Source organism: Rousettus aegyptiacus, unplaced genomic scaffold, assembly GCF_014176215.1.
Source record: "Rousettus aegyptiacus isolate mRouAeg1 unplaced genomic scaffold, mRouAeg1.p scaffold_m13_p_1, whole genome shotgun sequence".
NCBI classification, from domain to species: domain Eukaryota; kingdom Metazoa; phylum Chordata; class Mammalia; order Chiroptera; family Pteropodidae; genus Rousettus; species Rousettus aegyptiacus.
In genome coordinates, this window is record NW_023416284.1 from 48,281,028 (window position 1) to 48,306,764 (window position 25,737).

Genomic DNA, 25,737 nt, shown 5'->3' on the forward strand with positions numbered 1-25,737 from the left:
AGAGTGTTGAGAGTAGTGTAGATGCAACAGGTTAACTTTCAGAAGCAGAACCATTTCTTAAAATAAATTCAAATTAGAAGACAGGTACATAACAGATGAAAGAAAGATCTTGAGCCCAAGCTAACAATAGCTGACTATGTACCAATAAAAATTCAACCTGTCACTCCTTGTCCCTAATTCTACCTTACACACACACACACACACACACACACACACACACACACACACACACACACGTTCCTGCAGATAAGGCTCTGTCGAACACAATTGAAATCCTCTTGATTTAGTGATATCTACTGGTTCTTCCAGCTCTAGGATTTTATTTAACCAATGAGTGGACACATTCAGCAATAAAATCTCAGAACATACTCTTCTCTCTACAGTGTTGTCAAGTGGAAACAATTCAGGTTAGAGTCAGAAAAGAGACAACACTGGAGCGAGCAAAGAAACATTTATTGATTTTACTTGATTTCCTTTAAGGCTCCAGCAAATAAGGAAATACTAATTTAAAACTTAGCCTTATGTTATGAAATGCCCTCAGAGAAGCAGGAAGGAAAAATACAGTTTCTAAACACTTAACTCTAAACTCAGTAATCAACACCTGGAAAGTATTTGATGAATGATCATCAATACTGAATTGAATACTGCAGGAAAAATATGTCCGAAACACACAACATAAGTAACTACACTACTCTGAGAAGAATTTTTTGAGATTAATTCTATTAAATCCTTGAGAACAAATTCGATTCACTTTACTTATTTTTCCTCTGACTTCAGTATAAGTATCATATGAGTTCACTTATATGTGGAATTTAAAGAACAAAACAAATGAACAAAGAAAACAGAAACAGACTCATAGACCCAGAGAACAAACTGATGGTTGCCAGATGGGGGGGAGTTTGGGGGGCTGGGTGAAAACAGTAAAGAGATTAAGAAGTCTAAATTGGTAGTTACAAAATAGTCACAGGGATGTAAATTATAGCATAGGGAATCTAGTCAATAATATTGTAAAAAAAGAGAATAGTGATCCAAAGAGGAAACAACTTGTTATAATGTAACAGTAATCATGGAACCAATAGAATTACTAAGAAACAGAAATAGAGTTGGCTTTTGGAATCTTCGTTATTGTTTTTTTTTTTTTTTCAGAATACGTATTTTTATATCTCAAAAAAAAAAAAGTATGTATTTCTCCTTCTCCTAATATTCTCCTAACTCTGATTGTAAATATTAGAACTGGATGTACTTCCTTTCTTCCCACCTTTGGATAGACTTTTAAGAATCTCATCCCTTCTTTCCTGTGTAGTGCAACACACTTATCTTTAATTCATTGACTTTTAGGTATCGATGTCCTGCCTTTGTTATGTATCCCCCAAAAGCAGATGACCTTTATTAAAGGGTAAGATCCTAGAGAAACCAAGAAGGATCCCTCTTTGGTTTGCTTTGTAAAGTGCCTGCTTACATGTGGGACACACTTCTGTGATGGGACTTATGATACCAGAACCAGAGGGCTCCCAGTACTAGGCTCACTTTCTTGGAAATTTACTGCGTACTGAAAAGTGAACTGGTCCTAGGCAGAAATCTACATTTTGTTCAGTTAGGCTGAAACAGCGACACACATTAGACTCCTTTGGCTGCCACGCATTAATAAATGTGGGGTCCCGTTTAACCCTTTTCCAATTTAGAAAAAAAAAAAAGTGCAGCTCCCTACCAGCGTTCATTTAACATCATGTGCAGGAATGTTACATTTTCTAGGATTTGACATTTTCATCAATTGAGAATTAGAGTTTTGTAAATGAGAACACCATTACTAAAAACTAGAATGCTATAAATAGAATGATGTCATTTGCTTCCAAAGACTATCACTATACTAGAGCGAAAATAGTAATAAAAGCGAGATATTTCGTGGCAAACTTTGGGGGTAAGGTTAGGACTGTAATCCGAGTTATCTTGGGGTAAATGCTGCAGCACCAAGTGCCACCAGCGAATGCTCTTGGGGCAAATGGGAAATGGGTTAAGAGCATTAATAGAAATAAAAATCTGAAGTCCCAGAGGAGGGTCTCTTAGCAATGAGACAGGAAGTCTCCTCAGGTGTGCTTTTGAGTTTTTCAGTTGGAGATGTGTTACGTGAGTGCTTTGCTCCTTGGGGGCAACTCATGCCCATGTGACTCAGTCTGACAGGAGAAGTTGAATACAAACTGTCCGAGGGAGGGGATGAAAGATTGAGTGACCCAAGTGAGTAATAACTAGAAATGATGGTGAAACTGCGGTCTAGTGATATGCGCACCTGACACGAAGCAGAAAAAAGTTTCTAAGTGTTAACCCACGAAAGGCTTAGAGCCATGCTGACATTATTCAGTTCAGTTTCCTTGCATGTGAAAAGCAAGTGGTCCAAATTTGTTTCTCTTGAAAGGCTCTCAGTTATTAGAAAGGAAGTGATTTTTTTTTCACTCACCCTGTGACTCCACAGCTCTGTGGCTGAAGAGGCTAGGTGCAAGCCTGTGGGATCCAGAGCTCAGACTAGTAAGACCAAGCGGCCCTTCTCCTCACTCCATCCTGCTAGCCACAGCTGCTCCTCTCTCCTTAGCCTGCCCATTCCTTAGCTAACACCATTCTATAGACATATAAATCAACCCAGACAAGGTTTTCCTTTTACATTACCCTATAAACTTAACATGATTCTAAAAGATGTTACATTTACTGTGACTAGTAGTCCATCCAGTTTAATATTCTGCTAATGATGGAGCCAAGGGACCTTTACTGAAAAAGGGTAAGAGGCATTCTGAGTAACACATATTCCAAAGGTTTGGGCACCATCATCTCTAATTTCCATCCCTTATTTTAGTTAACAACTACTTGTTGAAATATGTACTGTGATAAATTCTATAAGCCTTATTCGTTTTCAACTAAAATCTCTTCTCAGACATCCTTGCGTTTTTGATTAATACCATTTGTATTGTAGTGATTAAAATCAATTTAAAAGATATGTGTATGTCTACTGTGTGTCTACACTATAGAGTCAACGCTGGCTCAGAAGCTGGGGGTCTGGGGAAGAGTGGAAACAGGAGGGCCTGGGACATTAAGATTAAAAAAACATAGTCTCTCATTCAAATTGTTAAGTTTGGTAGAGGAGCTAGAAGCATGCACAGCTGACTATAGTACAAGTCAAGCAGTGAGAAGTAATAACAGAGGCATAAGTAAGGTATTATGGAGGCACTAGAGAGGGAGCTGTCAATTCCAAATCAGATGCCAGGAAAGAATTCTTAAACAGATGTCATTTGAGCTGGGCTTTAATGAATGAATAGAAGTTTTTCAATTAAGAACAGTCAAGCAAAGAAAACAGAACCAAGAAAGTGCACAGTGTGTTTGGGGACAGGATTCCCAAAAGGCTTGGATTAATGTTGGCAGATAAATCTGGAAAGGTGGATTGAGATCAGCTTCACAAGAGCTCTAAATAAGTGAACACATTCGAGCTTTGAACAGTCGGCAAACATCAGGATCTTGAGGACACTGCTATTCTTCCCACTCTTCAAATGAGAAAATTGAGGCTTCAAGGGGTCAGAATCTCACTCTAAAGCAAGTGTGGAGGTGGTAGCTGAGTTGAAGTTTGCCTCCAAAGTCCAAACATTACACCTAACACATATAAAGGAGCTCTACCTAGCCTTTTTTTTTTTTTTTAGATATAAATGATATATAATATTGTTTCAGGCATATAACATACTGATTTGATAGTCATATGTATTGTGAAATGATCATCACCACAATAAGCCTAGGTAACATCTATTAAAAAAAAAAAAGACAACAGGCCCCAAATGGAGTCACTTGTGCTAAGCAAACCAAGACTTCATACATAACCTAACTGCAGTTTCACCCTCTCCCAGGAATGTAACCTTTAACCAGTCAATCTGGAATAATCTGGTCAATGTTACTGAGGAAGCCGCCAGGGAGATACTTTGCCTTCCCCCAAAGGAAGGTGATCTTGCCTAAAACTGGGCATTCTTTGATAACTTTATTTCCTCTCTCCTTTTCTGCCTATAAAATCTTTCCATTTCGAGCTCTTCGGAGCACCTTTAAATCTGCTAGATGAGATGCTGCCCAATTCACGAATCATCAAATGAAGCTAATAAGATCTTTAAAACTTACTCAGTTGATTTTGTTTTATGACACATCTATCACCTCAGTTAAATTTTATTTTTATGATAAAAACTTTTAAGATCTAGTCTCTTAACAACTTTCAAATATACACAACAGTATTACTAACTATAGTCACCACGCTATATGCTACATCCCCATGACTTATTTATTTTATAACTGGAAGTTTGTACCCTTCTAATCTTAGTTTTAATTTTTTAATCTAGAAAATGGGAATAATAGCAATGCTTCCATACCTACCTAAGGTTTGATCAAATAAAACTACATATGCTAAAATGCCTTAGAAATTTTACCAGTGTTGACCATCATTATTATTTTATTGTTATCACAATTACAACTAATATTACTCCTGAAGTTAGCATAAATGTGGCTATAAATTATTGAGTTTCTACTGTGCCTTGTACATATGTTATCTTACTTCCTTTTATCACATTGTGGGATGGGGATATTATTTCTAAAAAAAAAATGTTTATAGGCAAAAAGAGATTAACCAACTATCCAGTCACATAGCTAGTTGATCAAGAACCAGACTCCAAATCTATGTCTTTAAGTCCCCCAACGTTCCATAAGGTGACTTGCTATCTTCCCATTGATGATGTTATAAACCTTTCAGGTTGCAGTGGTACACTAAAGTTATGACTTCAAGAAGCAATTAGTGATGCCGGTGATTTAAACACTTCCAACAAGGATGTCAGTGTCTGATTCTGTGCTTCAAGAGAGGCAACTATTTCTAACCCTGTTAAGGATTATCCTGAATAAATAAGTAGTATGTTTTCTTTAGATTTGATTTAATTGGAAAACATGATCTAGTCCATCTCGTCCTCTGAAATGAAATAATGTCTTTCAATTCAAGAATAATTCCTCTGTTAATTTAAAACAAAATAAAACAAACTTCCCATTTCCTATCTGTGTAATGGTATTGGTTCCTTATAGTTATTTCAAATTTTTAAAGCTTCCCTAAACATCTATCGAATCTTTCATTTCTGTATTTTCAAGTATATTTCTCTTTTCTCCTGGTCTTAAAAAAAAGAAAGAAAGAAAGAAAGAAAGAAAGAAAGAAAGAAAGAAAGAAAGAAAGAAAGAAAGAAAGAAAGAAAGAAAGAAACACTAAATAGGATTGGTAATGTACAAAAATGGAAGAATATCATTCATGCTAGATATATTCTCCTAAAAAATATATTTTATACATAGCAAAAATTTATCAAAAGCTGAGTGTAAACAAATTTATATTCTTAGCAGCCTTTCCTATTCAATTAGGTTAATCTGATATTCTAGTTAGTACAATCAATGGTAAAAATGACCACCAGATATTCTGATTTAACTGCTGGAAAATAATTGCTGTTGTTCTTTTTTATAACATTTTTGCTGTTTTTCTGAGTAAAGTTTTCAAAAAATGTTGTAAACTTATAAAATGACTATCAAGACTGAAAGACTAGCTTTGAGATTAAGTCTAACAATGACTCAGTTCGTGTCACAGAAGACAGAATATAAATCCAGATGAAAAGTTTGAAACAGAGCACTAAGCTCAACAGCTGAATTCAGACAAATTTATTTCTTTCACATGATTTCAAATATTATAGCCATTTCATGACTAGGTTGACTCATAGAATCTCAGAATTTTGACTCACAGAATCTCAGAAGTTTGTGAGTTGGAAGGAACATTAAAAAAGATGTTTGTATTCTTCCTTCTACAGCAAACTTTCTAGTGGTTTCCTGGTATTTGCTTGAAGATTTGCAGTGAGATGAAACTCATTATCCTATGATAGGCTTTTCCACCTTAGTCTATGTAGATTTTGCTTTAGACTAGATTTAAATCTTTCTCTCTGTAGTTTTTTTCCTATAAACCAAGGCATCTGAGATAAGCCTTTATTTCATGTCACACTCTTTCAAATATTTGAGAGAATCTTGCCATAGTTCTTAGATGCAGCCAGGTTTGAGGAGAAACTTGCAAAGACAAGAATTTGAAAGAATATTAAAACATTTACAATGCTTAACTTTGAGTAGTGGAGTATAGGAAATATTTCTTTGGTCTTTGTGTTCTGCATTGCTTGAATTTTATGCATACATATTCTAATTAGAGTGAAAATTAAAAGAAAAGCTATTTACATCTTGGAAAAAATATTTAAGTCTTAAATATAATGAATGAAATCTGGAACTTCTTGAAGAATCAGAGAATCTTAAATCTGGAATCTGTCAGCGATAAACCTCAGGCTTCCAGCACCCCAACCCACATTGTAGGGTCTCATTAAAGATGTGTGATTGACTAAAAAAATCAAGCAATCATTCATTTAATCAATGATCAAAATCTATCAAAATCACACACAAAATGTCTAATTTTCATTTCTTTCTTGGAGATATAGTCATCACCAGAGAAGTAGCAATTCCACTAAGGACCAAATTGTTATTTCTCTCTTCCATCTTAATTTAAACTGATTTAATGCCTCTTTTTATTATGTTTTCCCCAAATGTATTACAGTCCAAAAATTCTCTGATAGTTCTATTTTCTAATGACTTCACAGATAAAGAAAAATAAATAGCCTTAAGGTACCCAGACATAAATTATTATTTTGCCTGGATCTTAGTGAATCTCTGAGAATTTTTCATAAGAAACGATGATGATAATGATGATTATGGTGATGATGATGATGGAACTTGGCATGTATACCAAGTGGTTTGCATACATTATCTCTTACAGTATTTACATCCATCCTACAAGTTATTATTCCCACAGTCCTTTACACATCAGGAAATTGAGGGGTTAGGGTTAGGCAGACGCTATACCAGTCTATATTAGAAAGCAATAAGAAAGCATTTACTAATTTGTCCAGAATCTTTTTTTTTCTTTTTCTTTTTTTGCTTTTCAAGCAAAATCTGTCATCCTGAGATTTCCTTCACAACTTGTATGTCTTATTACTTATTTTTCCTGAGTTCCACTTGAGGGGAGTGTTACAGGAACTTTTTAAAATACCTCTTCTGGGTTCCTCAAAAGAGTAAAAGTAAAACTACCGTATGATCCAGCAATCCAACTTCTGGGTATATATCTGAAGGAAATAAAATCAGTATCTTGAAGAGATGGCTGCACCGCATGTTCATGGCAGCTTTCTTTACAATAGCCAAGATAAGAGAACTACTTAAGTGTCCATCGATAGATGAGTGGATAAAGAAGATGTGAGATATATGTATATAAAATGGAATATTATTTAGCCATAAAAAGGAAAATCTTGCCATTCGCAACTACATAAATGGACCTTGGAAGCATTATGCTAAGTGAAGTAAGTCAGACAAAGACAAATACTGTATGATTTCACTTTTATGTGGAATCTAAAAAAAGCAAACATAAAATAGAAAACCAACTGGTGGTTACTAGAGATGGGAGGTGAGGGACATAGGTGGTGAAGGAGGTCAAAAGGTACAAACCTCAGTTATAAAATAAACAAGTTCAGGGGACATAATGCACAGCATGTCGACTACAGTTAATACCGTATTTATACAGTCATGCACCACTTAATGACAGGGAAACATTTTGAGAAATGTGTTGTTAGGTGATTTTGTCTTTGTCTGAACATCACAGACTACACTTATACAAACCTGGGTGCTATAGATTACAGCACGCCTAGGATATATGGTACTGCATATTGCTCTTAGGCTACAAACATGTCGAACATGTTACTTACTATATTGTAGATAATTGTAACACAGTAGTAAGTACTTGGGTCTCTCAAAAGATCTAAACTTATGAAAGGCACATTGAAAATACAGTATAAAAGATAAAGCATGCTACACCTGTGTAGGGCACCTACTGTGAATGAAGCTTGTAGGACTGGAAGTTGCTCTAGGTGATTGAATGAGTGGTGAGTGAACATGAAGGCCTAGGACATTACTGTACACTACTGTAGAGTTTATAAGCACTGTATACTTAAGTTACACTAAATTTATAAAACAGCATGAGATTAAATCAAGCACAAGAAAAAAATTATAGTCAAAAGACAAGCTGTATGAGGCTGCTGCTGGCACAACAGGGCATATTGTTGTACAGAAAACTTTTTTTATAAGTAGAAAGAGCATACTCTATAAAACGATGATTAAAAAGTATAGTATAGTAAATACATAAACCAATAATTTAGTCTTTTGTTATCATTACCAAGTATCAACGTACTACATACATGTAGAATGGCAATGCAGTAGGCTTGTTTACGCCAACAGCACCATAAACATGTGAGCAACACATTGTGCTACAATGTTACATTGGCTATGCCATCACTAGGTGACAGAAAATTTTCAGCTCCATTATAATCTTTTAGGGCCACTGCTATCTATATACATGGTCCATTTTTGATTGAAAAGTAGTTATGTGGCATGTGACTATATTTGAAAGTTGTTAAAAAAGTAAATCCTCAAAGTTCTCATCACCAGAAAAAAATGTGTAATTATACGAAGTGATAGATGTTAACTAGACTTATGGTGGGGATCATTTTTCAGTATATACATATATCAAATTATTTTGTTGTAATTTTTAAATTAATACAATGTTCTATGTCAATTATACCTCAAGAAAATGAAAAAATGAATCAATGAATGAAACAATATCTCGTCTGTGCTACTGGAATCATTTCTTAAGCTCACAAAGACATACACTTAAGCCAGAAAGAAAATAATTTAATTTCTTATTTTGCTCTTCTTGTTAGTTCTTCTACTTCTTATCTCTTCATCCACATCCTTATTTTTTCTCCCTAAGTCTTAAAAAAGTTGGATAAAATTTGTGCTTGCGAAGACATTCAGCCTCTGCTAAAAACTGAGCCAACTTTTCTTCCCAGCTTGACTTCGATATTAATGATAATAATTTATAGTAAAATAATAACAGCCACTTATTGAGTACTTATTATGTTACAGGCATTAGGTGAGCATTTGCATGCGTTGTTTCTTGAATGTTTGCAATAAATTTAACTTTAAATAAAATTATCTTCATTTATAGCTAGAGAAACTGAAAGTAAGATTAAGTTAGCCTGATTAAGATCAGCCTACTACAAAATTAACAGAACTAAAATGTGCTACCAGATTTAGTCTAATTTTAGCTCCCACTGCCTCCAACACAACGACATATGTTTGGATCTCCCAAAATATGAGGAATTAGTACAGAGGTTAGAATGTCTTTTCCACATTACCAATATGGTTTATGGATTTCTCAAGCAATTAATATTACTATTGTGGCTACTATTACCACTACTAATACATACCAATAACGATGCCCCTTGCATACTTCTCTTCTGGTATATTTACCTACCACTCTTCTGGTATATTTACATATTTAATCCTCACTGTACCTTATAAAGTAAGTACAAAAATTACAATTCTTTAGATAAGGTTAAAAAAATCTCAGAGAATTTAAGGTATTACTTTCAAGTTCCATAGCTATTATCCAAAGTTTGATCCCAGATCTGACCCCAAAACACATTCTTTCATACTCTTGAAGGTAAACTGATCATGACGCTTCTCATCCAAAAGAGGATTCCACTAATCTAGTTGCCATCCTATTTGCCTCTTGCCTTCCTCCAGAGATGTCTCTCTCTTCCAAATGGTTGTGTTGGGCAACAGAGGGAAACATCCTTCATTTGGTGAAATGGAGAATGGTATCTCTTGTTAAAAAACTTCCGGCAATGTAATCATTTTTACTTTAATTTTTTTCTGAACCTATTGTCTTATTAAAACTTACTCTCATACAATAATGTCCTTAAATTGCTACACTGTTTTTTGAATTATATTATTATTAATAAATCATTATAAAATCTCCAGGCTCCATTTCTAATGCAAATGACATCAAAGTTGGCAGGCAGGAGGGACTTTATCCTTCAAACATTTTCTCTAAGCAGTTACTCATTTGATTTGATTTAAATAACTTCAAGTTAACAAAAAAAAAATTTAATAAAGATTTATGTATAATTATGTCTCGCCTATTCTGAATAAATGTTAATTGACCCCTAAGATACCTGAGAATTATTGACTATTGTTGCAAACATATTGAAATGAACAAAAGATAATGAGTAAAATGAGACCAAAGGTAAACTTCAAGATTCACCAATTTTCGAGTTACACAGCTATGGGTGCGTTGCTTTTAAAATTCATTTAGAGATAAAAAATAGAATTCAAGTGTTAGAGATGTTGAGATTTTTTTTTCTTGAGCAAAATATTCTATGCTTTTCTAATCAGTCTGAGGAAATCAGATCAGCCAGTTGAAGAAAAACTGGTAAATAAAATGTCAGATACACCAAATCATTTTTCTTACTAGCAACAAGGGAAGGAAGACTTCAAACAGTACACAAGAGTTTTTCTCTTTCTTAAAAACAAAATATGCTCCACTCTGAAACTGCATGGTATCTTGCAAGAAGAAGCCAGAGCAAATTTCAAAATTAAGCAGGAAGAGACAATAAACGGAATTGTTCTACCTCTGACAAAGGGTCTGCTCTTTCTCTTCTGCCCTGTATTTTACAAATTCTCTCAGGAGTTTCTCTGTAATTAGGGAGCAAGAGTATCTTTTGCTTTTCAACTTCTCAGTAAACCTCTTCCTAAGTTATAAGCAGGAGAGGAAGCGTAAAAGGAAAAAGAACAACAAAAAAACAACAAAGGGCTAAAATAGGTACATACTTAGTAATCCAAATTCGGACTAAACCGGCTTTCAGAAAAACCCACAGGCCTGAGCAGGAAGTGGAAGCGCAGCCTTTCTGTGCAAGCATTTGCTGCAGGAGCGGTCCTGCATCTAACAAGGAAGGGTCTGAATGTTTGTTGTAGTGTGCACATGCTCAGACTGCACATATGGTCTTTCAAATTTTTGCTGAGAAACTTGTTGGCCGAATCGAATCGGTTCTGTTTGAAAAGCTTCCCCACTGCCACCCAAGACTTTTTCTGGCTGTTAGAAGACGTTCAGACACCATAACAGAGTCAAAGCCTTTCTTCCACGGAGCCTTAGCAGAGCCCTCAAAGATAAGTTCGAAGCTTCAGAAAAAAATGCAGTAGCAATTCTTCGTTCGGATTTTACACAGTAATTATATTCTATCCTGAAATCAGGCGTGAACCCCAGCTTCGCTTCTCGCTAACTCGGTGAACTTGGCCAAGTGGTTTACCATCCCTGAGCATCAGTCTTCTCATCTGGAGAGTGGTGTTGATAACACCTACACGTACCCCGCAGCATTGGCATGAGAATTTGATAACAAATGTAAAGTATTGGTGTTCGTAAAATGATATCTGCCACTATTGTTGTTATCACTATTAGCACTAGTGTTCATGTTTATTTAAAACCAATCTCTTCCTTTTTCTAAGAATTTGGTTCCTTACATTTTTTCCTATTAAAAAGTCCATTTTAAAGCAGATGTGGTCAAAATAAATGAATAAGTCAAGAAACAATTTGAGAAATGGGATCTATGAAAGAGGGTCTTTGCTAAAAGAGATGCAAGTGAATGAACAGCAGAGAAATCTTGGAGAAATGTTGGACTCCAAAAAGGACAAGAATTATCAGATGGGTTTGAAAACAGTAAAGATTTAGTAGTGGTACAAAGAAAGCATAATAAATTTAACTGAAGTTCTTAACTCTAGAAAAAAAAAAAAATTGTCCAAGACAGAAAACATGATCACAGTAGTACTGACTCAGCAATGAAGGGTATTTACATTATCATAAAAATGCAAATACTGAATTTAATAAAAATCGTATTATAACTATAATGAGAGAATAAGCGAGGATGCACTAAATCCAGAGAAATAGGAAATTAACATATAGGAATGTCTAAAGTTGATGAAGTGATAAGTAGCAAGATAAGTATGTTATATAGAAACATGATAGTATATGCTAGAAAAAAATGTTGGGGGGAAAAAAGCTGAAAATAGTGACATTTCCAGAGCAGAGTAATGGGGGTAGAGTTAGAATGAAAACTGTGGGTTTCGTGATAAACCTTTAGCACTATTTAACTTTTTAAAGGTATGTATGTACATAATACTGTAATTAAAAATAAAACTTATTTAAAAAAAGAAATACAACTTTGAGATAAAATGGACATTTGCACATGCACACACACACCTACACACATACACACACACACACTGATAAGCCCAATTGTATGAAAAGCTACACAGTCTAATCTTTTTGATGATATTTTCTGAGCCAAAAAAAGAGAAGTAAATAAGACCCATTGGCTAACAACAAAAATTATAGGATTTGGTAGTTTGGATGAGAAGCAAAGAAAAAGGAGGCGGAAAAACTTAAATAAAAGGCATGACTCCTGGATTCAAGGATCTTGCAGTTTGGCTGAGAAAAGAGAATAATTTCATAGGAGAGGAAGAATGGAAACCTAAAAATTGTTTTTAGAGAAAAAAGATATTTTTTTATGAGCCTTACTGTGAGCTGGTTTTCAAGGTTAAGAAGAAAAAAATTGTCTGTGTTTAATTGACAAGATGAGCTGTACAATATTCCAGAAAGAAGAATTATGTTTTGTTTTATTTCGTTCTATTTCAGTTAGAAGATTTCACACAGACCAATCCCTGATTGTACAGATGAGGCAACTAACCTTTAAGAAGCTATGTATTGTTCCCTATTTTGAACCAGAACCAGTTTTATAATATAACTTGTGTGTTCTGGTGACTGTCAGTACTAAGTTAGCAAGACTGCTTGAGATGAGAAAATCAAAATTAATTTTTAGTGTTGTTCCATTAATGAAATGAGGATAATAAAATTATGTTAACCATTTGCTACTTGTATAGTACTTTTGAAAGTGTCTTCAATGTTTAATCCCAAGATACCTGTGCTGATGAGAAAATTCAAGTTCGGTGAGATTTACTGAACTGTCAAGAGCAAATAACCAGTGAATAGCAAATTAGATAATTGGACATAAGTGTTCTTCTGACCCCTTGTCCAATGTTGGAAGATTTTCTCCTTTATTATGATCCATAAAACCTTAGAGAACATTTTGGTGAAATTATTTTGTTTCAAAAATACTTTAAAATATATTAAATTAAATTTACAATCTCTAATAGTGGTCAAATATTAATAAAATTAATTAATAACTTCGGCTGTCAATGAATTCTATTGAAGGGATAGTAGTAGGGATATTCAAAATGGCCATGATGGGAGAAACCCTGGGATAAAGATGAGAGCCATACATGTCTAATTAAGACTGTACAATATTCCCCTTCAGAGCCTGGTAATAAATCGATATTATTTCTCCAGAAATTTTTGAGTAAAAATTAATTTTGCCATTTCAGTTGTTAAAATAAAGGTGCTACGCAAAAAAGAAATAATGTTAATGGTCAAAGAGTGTTGAAAAATAAGAAAGTATTTCCTCTAAAAATGGCTTTTCATGGGTTTTCTAAGGAGAAAAGTCCAAACAACTCACTCATGAAAACCAACTTGCAATTCCATGCACACCTTGTACAGCTGTCTAATTTATGTATACACAATCAGAATGTAGAATGCTTTGGAATCGAGGAGTTGTTTCCAATAGACAAATACTTTAGTGCTCTAAGGTCTAACTTCCATCTTCTTCAATAAGGCAAGAGAAATGCAAAGACAAATGTCATTAATTGCTGCAGACTTTTCCCGCTAGAAAAATAAGAACTGTAAACATCGATACAGCATTCTACTAATAGCTAGCCATAAGTATTGGCTTAAAGCATCATTAATTTTACATTTATAAGGTCTGTAAATCTATGCCTTGCATTCTCAGTGAAAGAACTAATCAATAAGGTCATACTTGCTGCTTTCATTCTAAATAGAAATATACAGGTGTAGCACATGCAGAAATATAAATATATATGTATCCAAATGTACATGCAACGTAACATAAAGTTGCAAAACGTAAAGTAACAGAAAAATAGCATAAAGTTACATTCTAACCATTTAATTAGTTTGTGTATAGTAGATTACATTTTTCAGGTGGGCATGATATTTTTACTGACTTAAATAGTTTTATTTGAAATCTTTTGCTGAGTCAGCACAAGGCAAAATAAGACAAAATCTTTGTTTTAAGGCAAATGTATCATTAGATACCCAGTAATAACTTGTAATTTTTCCTCAAAAAATGGTCCTTTCACTTTCAGCCTGCTTTTGTTAAATAGCCTACATTATTTCTCTTCCGATTGGGATTGTATTGTTTCTTTTATGCACATGATAACAATTTTTTTAAATGAGTGTAGGTCTTTTTAATAAGTGCACCCCTGATTATGCCGATTTACTATAATGGGCATACGGTGAGATGTCAAGGAATTTTGTCATTCACAGGGAAGCAATTATGTTGACTTAGCTCCAGTTTTAGATTTTACTATTTAAGCAAACGTGGAAACTTGAGAGGTTTCTTGAATCATAATGAGTCTTTCACAATGAAGCTTCTTAACCTGTGTTCATAAATTCCCAAGATGTTCACAGACAAACTTCAAGAGGGCTGGACAATCTCTAACACCATGTGAAAATTCTCTGTGCTTTTTGTGAGGAGGGGATCCATGCCTTTCATCATATTAGCAGAGGGATTTCTAATCCCAAAGTGGTTAAGAACCAGTATTTAACTGGTACAAAAATCCTTAAGTTGGTGATAATGGTTTCAGAATTATTTTCTTCCAATGTTCTTTTCAAAATCAGATTCAGACAACCTCATATATCATATTTGAAGCCTTCTTTTAAAATATTACATTAAAAAATTAGGCATAAACTCGGATTATCCATAGACCTTTCTCACTTCAACTTAGAAATTTACAATAAACTAAAAAGTACTTGTGCTCTAATTTTATTATTTTTTGGTCAGACTTGGAGTTTAGGTTTCTCAACTTCCTATTCCATATAAACCAGAATTTAAATGTCAGTTATAAAGATCATGATTTGAATTCTTTCATCAAAATATATGGTAATATTCCTATACTGAGGTACTGCAGCCTGCCATGAACTGAGAAAGACACAGGCTAATAGAGACAATTGACCAAATTTTGACTACTCTTTGATCAAAATCTTTCAGATTATATAAAATTGCTACAGCTCTGTTACACAGACCAAATATGCAAAAATCCTATTAAAAACAGTTTGATAAATTAGTTCTCTCTTACTAAGACACCTGTCTGGAAATGTGAACTTAATTAAAAGAAAATACAACAGATTTGTAAAGGTCCTGGGAGAAATTGACTCACTCTCTTTAGCTATCCCTTTGAGAGACACATAACCCTAGAACTTCTTATCAAGAACAAAATAGGGATTGGATGCATCAATAGAAAGATGATACTTTCTAAGAAATTGTACCTCTTCATTTGTGAATAGGTTTATGTGATTATAGAAGTGGATCAGGGCTGTGGTGATCCAGGCATTGTTGTAGTGGTTGTGCCACATTTTTGTGCAGTCAGATACAAATTGCCTGTTGTCTCTGGAAATGCTAGAATGGTGCCTGTCAGGACCCACATCCCACAGATGGCCTTGTCCTGACACACAGCAACCTCTTGGTGGCCACAGCTCTTGCCCTTGGACAGAGGTTATCCACTGGGAGCAATTATGTCCTGCATGGTACATTTTGCAACATCCTGCAGAATTTTTGATTGTCACAACTAAGGAGATATTACTGGCATCTAGTGGGTAGAAGTCATAGGTGCTGCTAAACAGTCTATAATGGTCTGGATAGCTCCCAGGAACGAAAAATTATTTGGCTCAATGTGTCAATAATGCCGAGGTTGAGAAATTCTGCTCTAAGGCCATGCCACCTTTGCTCACCCTGGGAGGTTATAGAGATATGCTCTATTCAGACCCACACTTCCCACGAGGCCGCTAGAAGTTAGTCAGTTTGAATGCCTTGAAAATTGTAATGCTTTGGGCAGAGTGGAGTGAAAAACTACCCTAAATGCCCTCCCCTTCCTGGTTAACATCTACTGTTTTCTCCAAAATGCATATTAAATGTCACTTCCTACAGGAAATCATGTCCTATTTTAGTGTCACCTTCCCATAGGCTCTCATAGTACCATATGCTTACTTGAATCACAGCTCTGATCAAATTAAACTTATTTCCCTACTAGATTATAAATCTTTTGAAAGCTGGGTGTGTTTTTTTTTTATCCTTATGTCTTAGCACCTACCGGAATGCTTGGCACATATAGGTATACAACAAATGTATGTTGAAGGAAAAAATAAGCCTAGGGGACTAGCTCAGATCCTGAGAGCCAAACTGAATTTACTCTAGACTGTTTACGTGAGCACGATGGCTCCCAAGGGTATCTAAGTATATCTGACCCCCTGTTCTCCAAAGACTTTAAACTGAACAGTGTCTCATTTCATGGAATGTAGGTTCCCCAGCATCATGGTGGACATTTCTGGCCTACCAAAAAGGAGCCATCATGATGTCTACCTGAAATACTGTAGAACAAAGATTGCAGAGACTATAGGACCTGGTCGGGGGCCTTGGGCAGAGCTTTCCCCAAACGCCTTGTCTTAAGAGGAAGGAAGGCAAGCTCAACATGCTACTTTTAATGAGGAAGCTTTGTAGTCTACATTCTACAAATTTCCTTCACTGAAGAAGGAAGAATAGGGTGACCTGATTGAGCATATGAAATAGGGTAATGGAACAGCACACATTTGTCTCCAATAGTAATGAGCTAATACTAATACCCAGGTATAAGACTGTTAAAGGGTCTGACTACATGCGAGGGCAATTCTTATGGTGGCTGCTGGTAAATTACACTAGAATCCACAAGAAAGAGGAAGACCTAAATTTAAAATAATTTACAAATGTGCTTTTGTATTAAAAACAAAAATTCTGGTATTATAACATGAATAAATATCATGATGAAAATGAGAAAAAAGCACCTCAGATTTATAGCACATTGTGATATTCTGTTTGGTGCAATGATTATGGAATATAAAACAAAATGATTTCATTGTTCCAGATAGCATGATACTGTTGGATTACATTGTGCTGTTATTTTGACAAAGCATGTCGAATAGGATTTCAGCAAAATGTTTAATACAACTGTAAGTATAATATTCCTGAAGTGAGTTGGCATCAGGAAGAAAAGACAGGAACATTTCAGAACATTCAACTTTATTTTCCATTGACAAACACAACATAAATTACATACATTTATTAATTACACAGACTAGCTGTGACCTGAATGCCATCAAAATTCTGATGTACTTTTCATAGTCTCTCTTATATTTTGTCTCCACAATATTGAAGACCAGCCTTTAAAACATACTGGAAGATATATTTAAATATATGTAAGATAATTGCAAAAAAACTTTACATAGAGGTGACAAAAGTCTACTTTCTCACTTAACCACGTGTGTAGGGGATGGGATGCTGAGTAGAAGAGGTGGGGAAACATGCTTTTTATACTGAGTTTACATTACTGATTAAAGTGCCAATGATTTCAGTTCTTATTTAGACACACTATGGAAATAATACACTCTCATTTGGTGTAAACAGGTCAAGATAATTAGTGACTATTTTCAATTTATTCGCTTAAAGAAATGTTCAACTTATACTATCTGTACAAAAACATTTGGTAAAAGAAGAGGGAAAAGGTAAAATAGTATATATGTACATATGGAAAGGAGAGAATTTAGCAGTGATGACTTGAGTGAACTTAACACTTGCTCTTAAACACACACACACACACACATTGGCCATTCCTCACTTTGTCCTACTCATGCTCAATTGTGTAAAGATGAATGTGGTCCCTTCCTCTTTGCTTCTGTGGAATGGACTAAAAATATAAAGAATTCTAACAGGAATGGAAACGTACAGGTTTTCCACCATATTTTTCTCTGTGTTCTCTACCCAACCCTCCATGCCTGCTCCATAAAAGTATCCTTTCAAAAGGTGAAGAAACATCGAAGTAGATCAGTAAGTCATATATATTTTCTCTGCTTAACATTGCAGCTTTGATTTCCACAGGAGCTAAAAACTATATAAACTCTTTTCAAATAACAAAGTTTGGTGATTGGCTAGCTTTTGGCTAGATAGCTGAGTCACTTTAATTAAAAGGCCCAAATATTCTAATTCTAAAGCAACTGACACAAGAACTTAAGAGTTGCATATTTGAAAGTAATTTCAGAGGTGGAATCATTTTCAAAATACTCGAAGAGCTGAAAATGCTGATTTGTTCCTGATGCTGATTTCTTCCCTTCTTATCTTTATTCCCATGATAAAATTGTTTCATTAAAGTAGACTCATTAAAAATCAGACTGAGATATATTTCATATATTAGAGCATTAGCATATTAGAAATATGAAGCCATTCTCTCTCCTCTTAAAAATGATCCCAGATTCACCAACAGTAAGTATTTCTGTTACTTTCTTTTCGTGAGAAAATGGATAAACAAGTTGAAGGCGAAGGGTCACAGGGGCAACAGTTTTGTTCCTAATGAAGAGATATGTAATCCAGGAAGCATTTGGGTTGCTTATGGTATAAAACTAATGTGAAACTTCTAAAAATAAAAGAATTTTCATTCTCAGTAAAGAAAATATCTGATATATAAATGAATACGGTATATATCTGATTGAATTGTATTTCTAAAGAATCAAATGTACTTGGCTTATGGTGTTGGTAATGTAATGGTTTACAACTCAACTTTTATAAATTATAAGCCTTTAAATAGATTTCCCATTTTAGAAATTATAAAATAGATAATATGTAAAATAAAGATTTTGGATTCTTTTATTCTTTAAAAGAAGAGAGAACAGGGGCGAGTGAGAAAAAATATGCTGAGAAGCATGTTTTGAAGTTATCTTTCCATCTGTCTTAAAAACTGTTGATTTCTTTTTGGAAAAAATGACAATTCTAGACTTGTTAAAGTCTTTTACAGATACGCATAGTCTCAGTCTTCCCTTTGTCACTTTGAAAACAGTTACCTTGTGCTACTTTTTTTTTTTTTTAAACTTCATTCAGTTTTATTCAGTATAAAGTTAATCAAAAGGTATTCAGGGAAGAAATGTGTAAGATTTTACTTGATAATCATAAATATAAATTCATCATAAAATTAAAATCTTTTTGGTTATAGTAATTCAGGTGACTATGAAACTTTGCATGAAGTTAGTATTTATATAAATAATACCAATATAATGAGATTTTACTTAAAAATGTTCCCTAATTCTCTGTTTCATGCTTCATATGCAATCATCACCTGTTAGTTGTCTTAGAATACTGAACTGATATTTTATTCTTAAAAAATGTATACATGAGTTTTAGACTGATTTTTAAATTTACACATTGGCTCTGTCACAACCTATGTAATGAAACATCACAGATATATGTCACCTCTTATAAGCATTTTATTGCAATTCAGAAAACAGTCCTATAGACTTAACTACAATATTAAATATTCTTCATTTTAAAAGTGATATAATCTCATTCATCGAACAATTCTGTACATGTATTTAGACTTTAGTTTTAAAGATTTTGAGACATATACAAGCACAAAACCAGCAATAAACAAGCATGTGTGAAGATTTGACATGGTTGATGGTCCAAACTTTTTATATAGGTAAATCACAGAAATTTTAATTATTCCATATTAGCTTTCAGTATGTTTGTAGTAATAAATATTCTGCTCTCTGTGTCACTCATTGTCCAGTGTCTTATATATTTCAAGAGAAGCTTTTGGGGGTGAAAGGTAAAAATAAATAGGCAGTATATGTGCCTAAATTTGCAAAGCACGGAATTTTTCTATTCTCTGTCTCTGACTTAACAGAATACCAGAGAACCATTAAATAATTATTGTTGTGGGGAATATCGAAGGCTGATTACTAATTTGGGGCCAAAACCAAGAAAAATATAAAAAAGTATTAAATAAATAAAAAGCTTAATTCATTTAAAAATTTAATATTATAATATTGCCACAGATCGACCGCCTTTATAAAATACTGTTTTAGAATTTCTAGTTTGTCATCGTGGTCACAGAGTCTTTTATAGTTAACTTTTAAATGACCTTCTGCAAGATTTTTCTATAACATGGTCGAGAGATCTTTTACATAATAAGAAAGCATTAAGTAGAAATATATGTGCACTTTTTAATTCATAGTCATTTAAATCTGGCATGATTAGACACATTTATTGAAATACCTTTGAATATACAACAATAGGTAAATATGGTAAATTTTGAGGTAACATATTGTTTCTTCAATTTAAAATATTTTTAAGATATACACCATAGCTATTTAATTTGAAAAGTCAACTTTTTATCAGATAGCATCATTCTCCTCTATGACACAGCCTAGCTGTATCTTTTTATTGTTTAGAAAATCAGGACAGCTTTGTAAAATCTATGTAGCTTATTTTACATATATTTCTACATTATAATCATTTATTTATTTCTACGTATTTTCTTATGTCTCTTTTTTAAAGCAATATTGTGGAGTTTGAAATTGTCATAATTTATGTATGCATTTTTTTCTGCTCAGATATATGCATAGATTAACTAAGTATATGAGAGTGAGTTTAAAGGCAGATGAATTTAAACTTGGAAACAGACATACTCTTTTACAGTGACTTTATATGTCCACTCCCTAACTACATCCAGGGCCTCTATAAAATGTCATTGAAATTCTAACCTCAACTATGATCCAAAGGTTAAAATCATTTGAGACTTTTATTTTCTTGTCAGGTTTTCCCTAAACTAACAAATGGCTGCCTAGATAACAAAACTCACATACCATTTACATGATTTCTTCCCTTTCCACCTCCTACTCAAGCTTATCCAAAACTTCCCGTTCATCCACTCCTACCATGTACTCCCTTGACAGAAATTTATTTTGTGGTTAAGAATAAGTTTCAGAATTTTTTGTCTGTATGTATTCTGTGGCTAGATAAAAAGTGATATTTCTTTGACAGTAATCTCCATTACCATTTGGATTTATCAGTCTCTTAAATTATTAATACAAATAAAGCACTTCTTTGTACAGCAATATGACACTACACACTTGAAGATAAATTTATAGTTCAGTAATTAGTAGAGATCATTCACTTTCTCAGCTTGATGAACTGTAATGGTGTAAAGCACTTCAACCGTGTGGCAGATGCCTTACCGATGCGCACTTGGTTTTGGCAGACATTTGTTCATTCATTCACTGAACAAATATTGAACACTTCCTATACTCCAAGTGCTGTGCTAGTTGCTGGAAGAAATAACCCAATCATGCTCACACCACTTGAATCCACACTGCATTTGTGTCCATCTTATTATAACCTAGGGTCAGAGGACCACTCAAGAGCTAAAGTCTTTTTATTACAAGGTAATTTAAGTGCACATGTTTTTCGTAATTTGGTAGTTTTGCCTCAGCTTCATGAGGTTATCTGTGGAATAATCCAATTCTAGGCATAAAGAGATTTTATAATGGGGTTTTGATATAGGTTATTTATCATTCCCCTCCAAACCTAGACTAGCAGAACCATCATGAATTACATAAGCACCCCAGCAGATTCTGTCTTCTCACTCAGTTTGACATTGTCATTTAAATTGATTATTCCTGATTGACCTACACTGATATACATATTAACTTAATAGATATATTGTACCTGTTAGAATAAATTTTCCCCAAATGCCTACGAAACTCAAAGAAAAATGTAGTTACTATTAAAAAAAAAGTACAAATAAATCTCAAGTTTTTTTAAACTAAGAAACCCAGTAAAGTAAACTACAAATTAAAATCTTCACACACACAAAAAATGTTAACGAGTTTGCAAAATGAATGCTTCCAGGAATACAAAGAACATTTTGTGTAGATATAACTTAAAAGATTGTTGTGTTTGTTGGGGAGATTTTTTTTTTTCAAGTGCAATTCTCGAACTTAACATAGTAATCTACTTGTACCTAAGAGACATAAAGCTTAGCTATCAAGGTTTGTAACACGTAGACTATAAGAAAAACATTTAATAATACATATTTAGATAAAGCTACTTTGAGAAGAGGGCAGAGAAAGTGCTGCAATATTATTAATTTTCTTATCCAATAAATAGGCCAAACTGTGGAAAGTCTTTACTAAGTCTTCAAATTTTTATTGGTCTTAGAAGCAGAGTTAGTATTTAAATATCCAAAAACTGGGGAATACTTTAAGTGGAAAAATCAGGGAAGATAATTAAACAGAGTACCTATACTTAAGGCTCAAATCAGAATGCTTAAATGGCATTCTGAAAAATCACTTCACTGATGCTTAAGATCAATTTCATGAATCTTCTCCAGGGTTGTAGGAATTAAAAATGTATTCAAAAGGAAGAATATTTAGCAATTTAAATAGTCGCAAGTCCTCCCATATTTAAAATAAAAGGATTTGGCTCTTATTTAGATAATATGTAAACCTAATTACCAACCCAACCAAAACTTAAACTCTGTAAGGTTGACAGCTAATTTACATATTGGACGATACTTAAATAACATCAATATCAATTACCATTGTGGATACAGTATACATTTTTATTCTAATCCAACTATTTCTTTTAAAATGTAAGGGGGAAAAGGGTGACACAGAGAGAAAGAGGAGTGAAAGAGAACACAGAAGACCAAGGACTTTGAAAAAACAGCAAATGTTGCCTTGTCTTCAATGATCTGTGCATTAAGTCTCCCATGTACTCAGTATACTGGGATATTAACTATCCCTATTCCCACATCTACCACCGATCAAGAGCATTTATAAAAAATATTTTCACCTCATAAATAATCGCATATTCAGCTACAAATGGCAGAGACCCCAAAATGCTAGACTGTTAATGTATTTTCCTTTCTTTGTATTTCAATATCTTTGGCACATAGGGGATTATCTATGCTGAGATCATTCAGCCTTCTATCAAAAATTCTGCTTCAATGCATAAACAGCGGCATGCTGGAGATGCCCAAATTCACAGTAAGGTTTAGGGCTATTTGTTGCCGAAAGCTATAACCATGCAAGTTGAGTAAGTGTTCTCTTTCATGCTCCTGTTTGTATTATTTCATTGGATAATGAGATAGGCTGCCCTTTCTGTCCATCATTAGAGCAGCTGGAGACAGCATTTGCTACCTGGCAAAACTTTCGAAGAAGGATCTTTCTTAGCAGCAGATAAACCCAGGGATCCAAGATCTGGTTCAGTGAAGCCAAGCGGACAGCTATTAAGAAGAAGTTGCATTCTTTCTGCTTTTCTGGGTGCGTCTTGCAGTGCTCAACTGATGTCTGATTGAAGATCATTTTCAACATCATTATCTAAGAAAGGGAGACAAATAATTGTTCCAAAGATTAATAAGGTCATATGCATCTTCTCTACACAGGACATTGCATGTAGTTTACAATGAATTGGTGGTTATATTGAAATGATGAATTCAAGCAACATTTATACTTGCAGAACACAGCTCTGAATTATTTGAGACATTCCTATGGATGTTCCTACATTGTTGGCTATTTGACATGATGCAGCTTTTTAAAAAGTACATGTTCTCAGGCTCTTGCTCCTTGGGATTTAAGAAGTTTGAAAGTAATACATCTCAAAATTAGCCAAAGTCATCTGTCTTGTTGCAGAAAACAACAACACACCCAAATGAGAGCCAAGAACTTCAACAAAACGAAAACATATTTAATCTTAAACTTCAGTAGTTCTAACGGAAAAAAAAAAATTACTGAAGAAAAGGTAGAAGCCAGAAAGGGGATAATAATAATAATAATAATAATAATAATAATAATAATATTTTATGAACCCTTAAATGTTACCAGGCACTGTGTCGATTCTTCATATGCATTTAATAAATAATATAAAATAGATATTATTACCATCTCCTCTTTACAACTGCAGAAACCAAGGTTTAATGATGTAAAATGACTGAGCTAGACTTAAACCCAGGTTTAATAATACCATATGACATATAGTATTTTAATTTTTTTGTGTTTCCCTCTTTACCACATACTAGAATGTAAACTCCATGAGGGCAGGATTTATTCTTTCCTTCACAAGTATATTCACTGTACTAAGACCAATATTTAGCAGGTAATGCCCAATAAATATTTGTACATTAATATAAGAATATAATATTGTGACATATATAACATATGTAATATATATTTATATTTGAATGAATATTTGTGATTTCCACAAGAATAAAATGAAGGTTCATATGCATCTGAAAAAAAATTCAAGCTCATTAATCATTAGAAAAATGAAAATTATGACAAAATAAGAAACCACTTTACACCCATGAGTTTGAAAAAAACGAGGAAATGTTACTTTTCCAAATGTTAGTGAGGATGTGGAATGATGAGGACTCTTTTACACCCCACTAGCAACAATATGAACGGAAGCAGCCACCTTGAAAAACAATGACACTATTTTCTCTGCTTCCTCCCAGCTATCTTACCCCAAATTCCTGCACCAGGAGTTGTGTATGTGAACCATTCACCATGACATTGTTCATAATAGCAAAAACTTAAAATTAAAAATAAGTTTAAAAAAACAAAAAATAACCTAAAATATGGATTCACATTCTCAAGAAAAGAAAGATGCTGACTTTTATAATCGATTGATTCCTAAATTCATTTTCTAGGTGCATGGCTATTAAATGCTTGAAATGTGGCCAGAGCAAACTGAGATGCTGGAATAGGTAATGATTATATTATGAAATGATATTTTTGATATAATGTGTTAAATAAAATATATTATTAAAATTAACAGCACTTGCTTCTTTTTACTTTTTCTAGAATATAGCTACTAGAAAATTTTAAATTACATATAAGGTTTACATTTGTTGCTTACGGTACATTTCTGTTAAAATCACTGTCTCTCTTGAGGCCCAAAGGAGGTTGGATATTCTGTCCTCAGGTCACAGATTCCAAATTAAAGTCAATATCCCTGAGCGTCCAAAACACCCGGACCACAAACCCACAATCCCAACAATGGCGCTTTCATTTTTACAGTCACCCTGTGTAAGAATGTGAGTCATCTTTGAATCCTTCTTTTGCTTTGTCCTCTGCAATACCTTTTGCTCTTTTTCCAGTCTCATCCTAGTTCAGCTCCTCCTCTCACCTGAATTATAGTAATAACAGCTACCCAGATGGTATGTATAGATGTCAACACATCACAGATTAAGCAGCCTAAATCTCAGCTCTGATCAAACCCTCACCAAGTATAAAAACTTAGTCTGGGTCTTCTTCGACTAATTCTTAATTAATTCTTGGGCTAATTCGTAGGTAATTCTTAAATCAATCACTAGCAATGAAAATGGAAATATCCAGGTTTGGCTCATGGGACAAATTCATCCCCTAATGCTTAACTCATGGTCCTTCACCAAATTACTACCTAATACCTGAAGAAAATTATGGTTCTATAAGTAAATAATAAGAGAGGAATGGATAGGCAACCAGCAGACAGTCATATATCTTGAGTCCATAATTTCTTTCAAAGCATTTTTTCTCAAGGGATCTTTTCAATAAAAGCAAAAACAGCTGTACAAATAATTGAATGTTCAGTGAAGCATTATCTATACCAGTGAGAAACTGCAAACACATAAACCTCTAACATCAGGAGTCAAGCTTAATAAGATACAATTTTTATTAATATTGGTTTCAACGCTCCTTTGAGCAGCTGATCAGAAGGAGCGATCATGCAGAGTATATGTGCACTTTCTAAAGAAAGT

The 25,737-nt window shown here is 33.9% G+C and overlaps 1 protein-coding gene across 2 annotated transcripts in view; it reads right to left on the minus strand.

Moving 5' to 3' along the window:
• Nucleotides 1-25,737, minus strand: part of PTGER3 (prostaglandin E receptor 3) — a 110,571-nt gene that overhangs the window by 57,903 nt on the left and 26,931 nt on the right. For both annotated transcript variants that reach the window (XM_016148930.2, XM_016148929.2), the window contains exon 2: nucleotides 23,141-23,320. In XM_016148930.2, coding sequence (XP_016004416.1) covers nucleotides 23,141-23,320 — 180 coding nt within the window. The remainder of the gene's footprint in view (nucleotides 1-23,140; nucleotides 23,321-25,737) is intronic.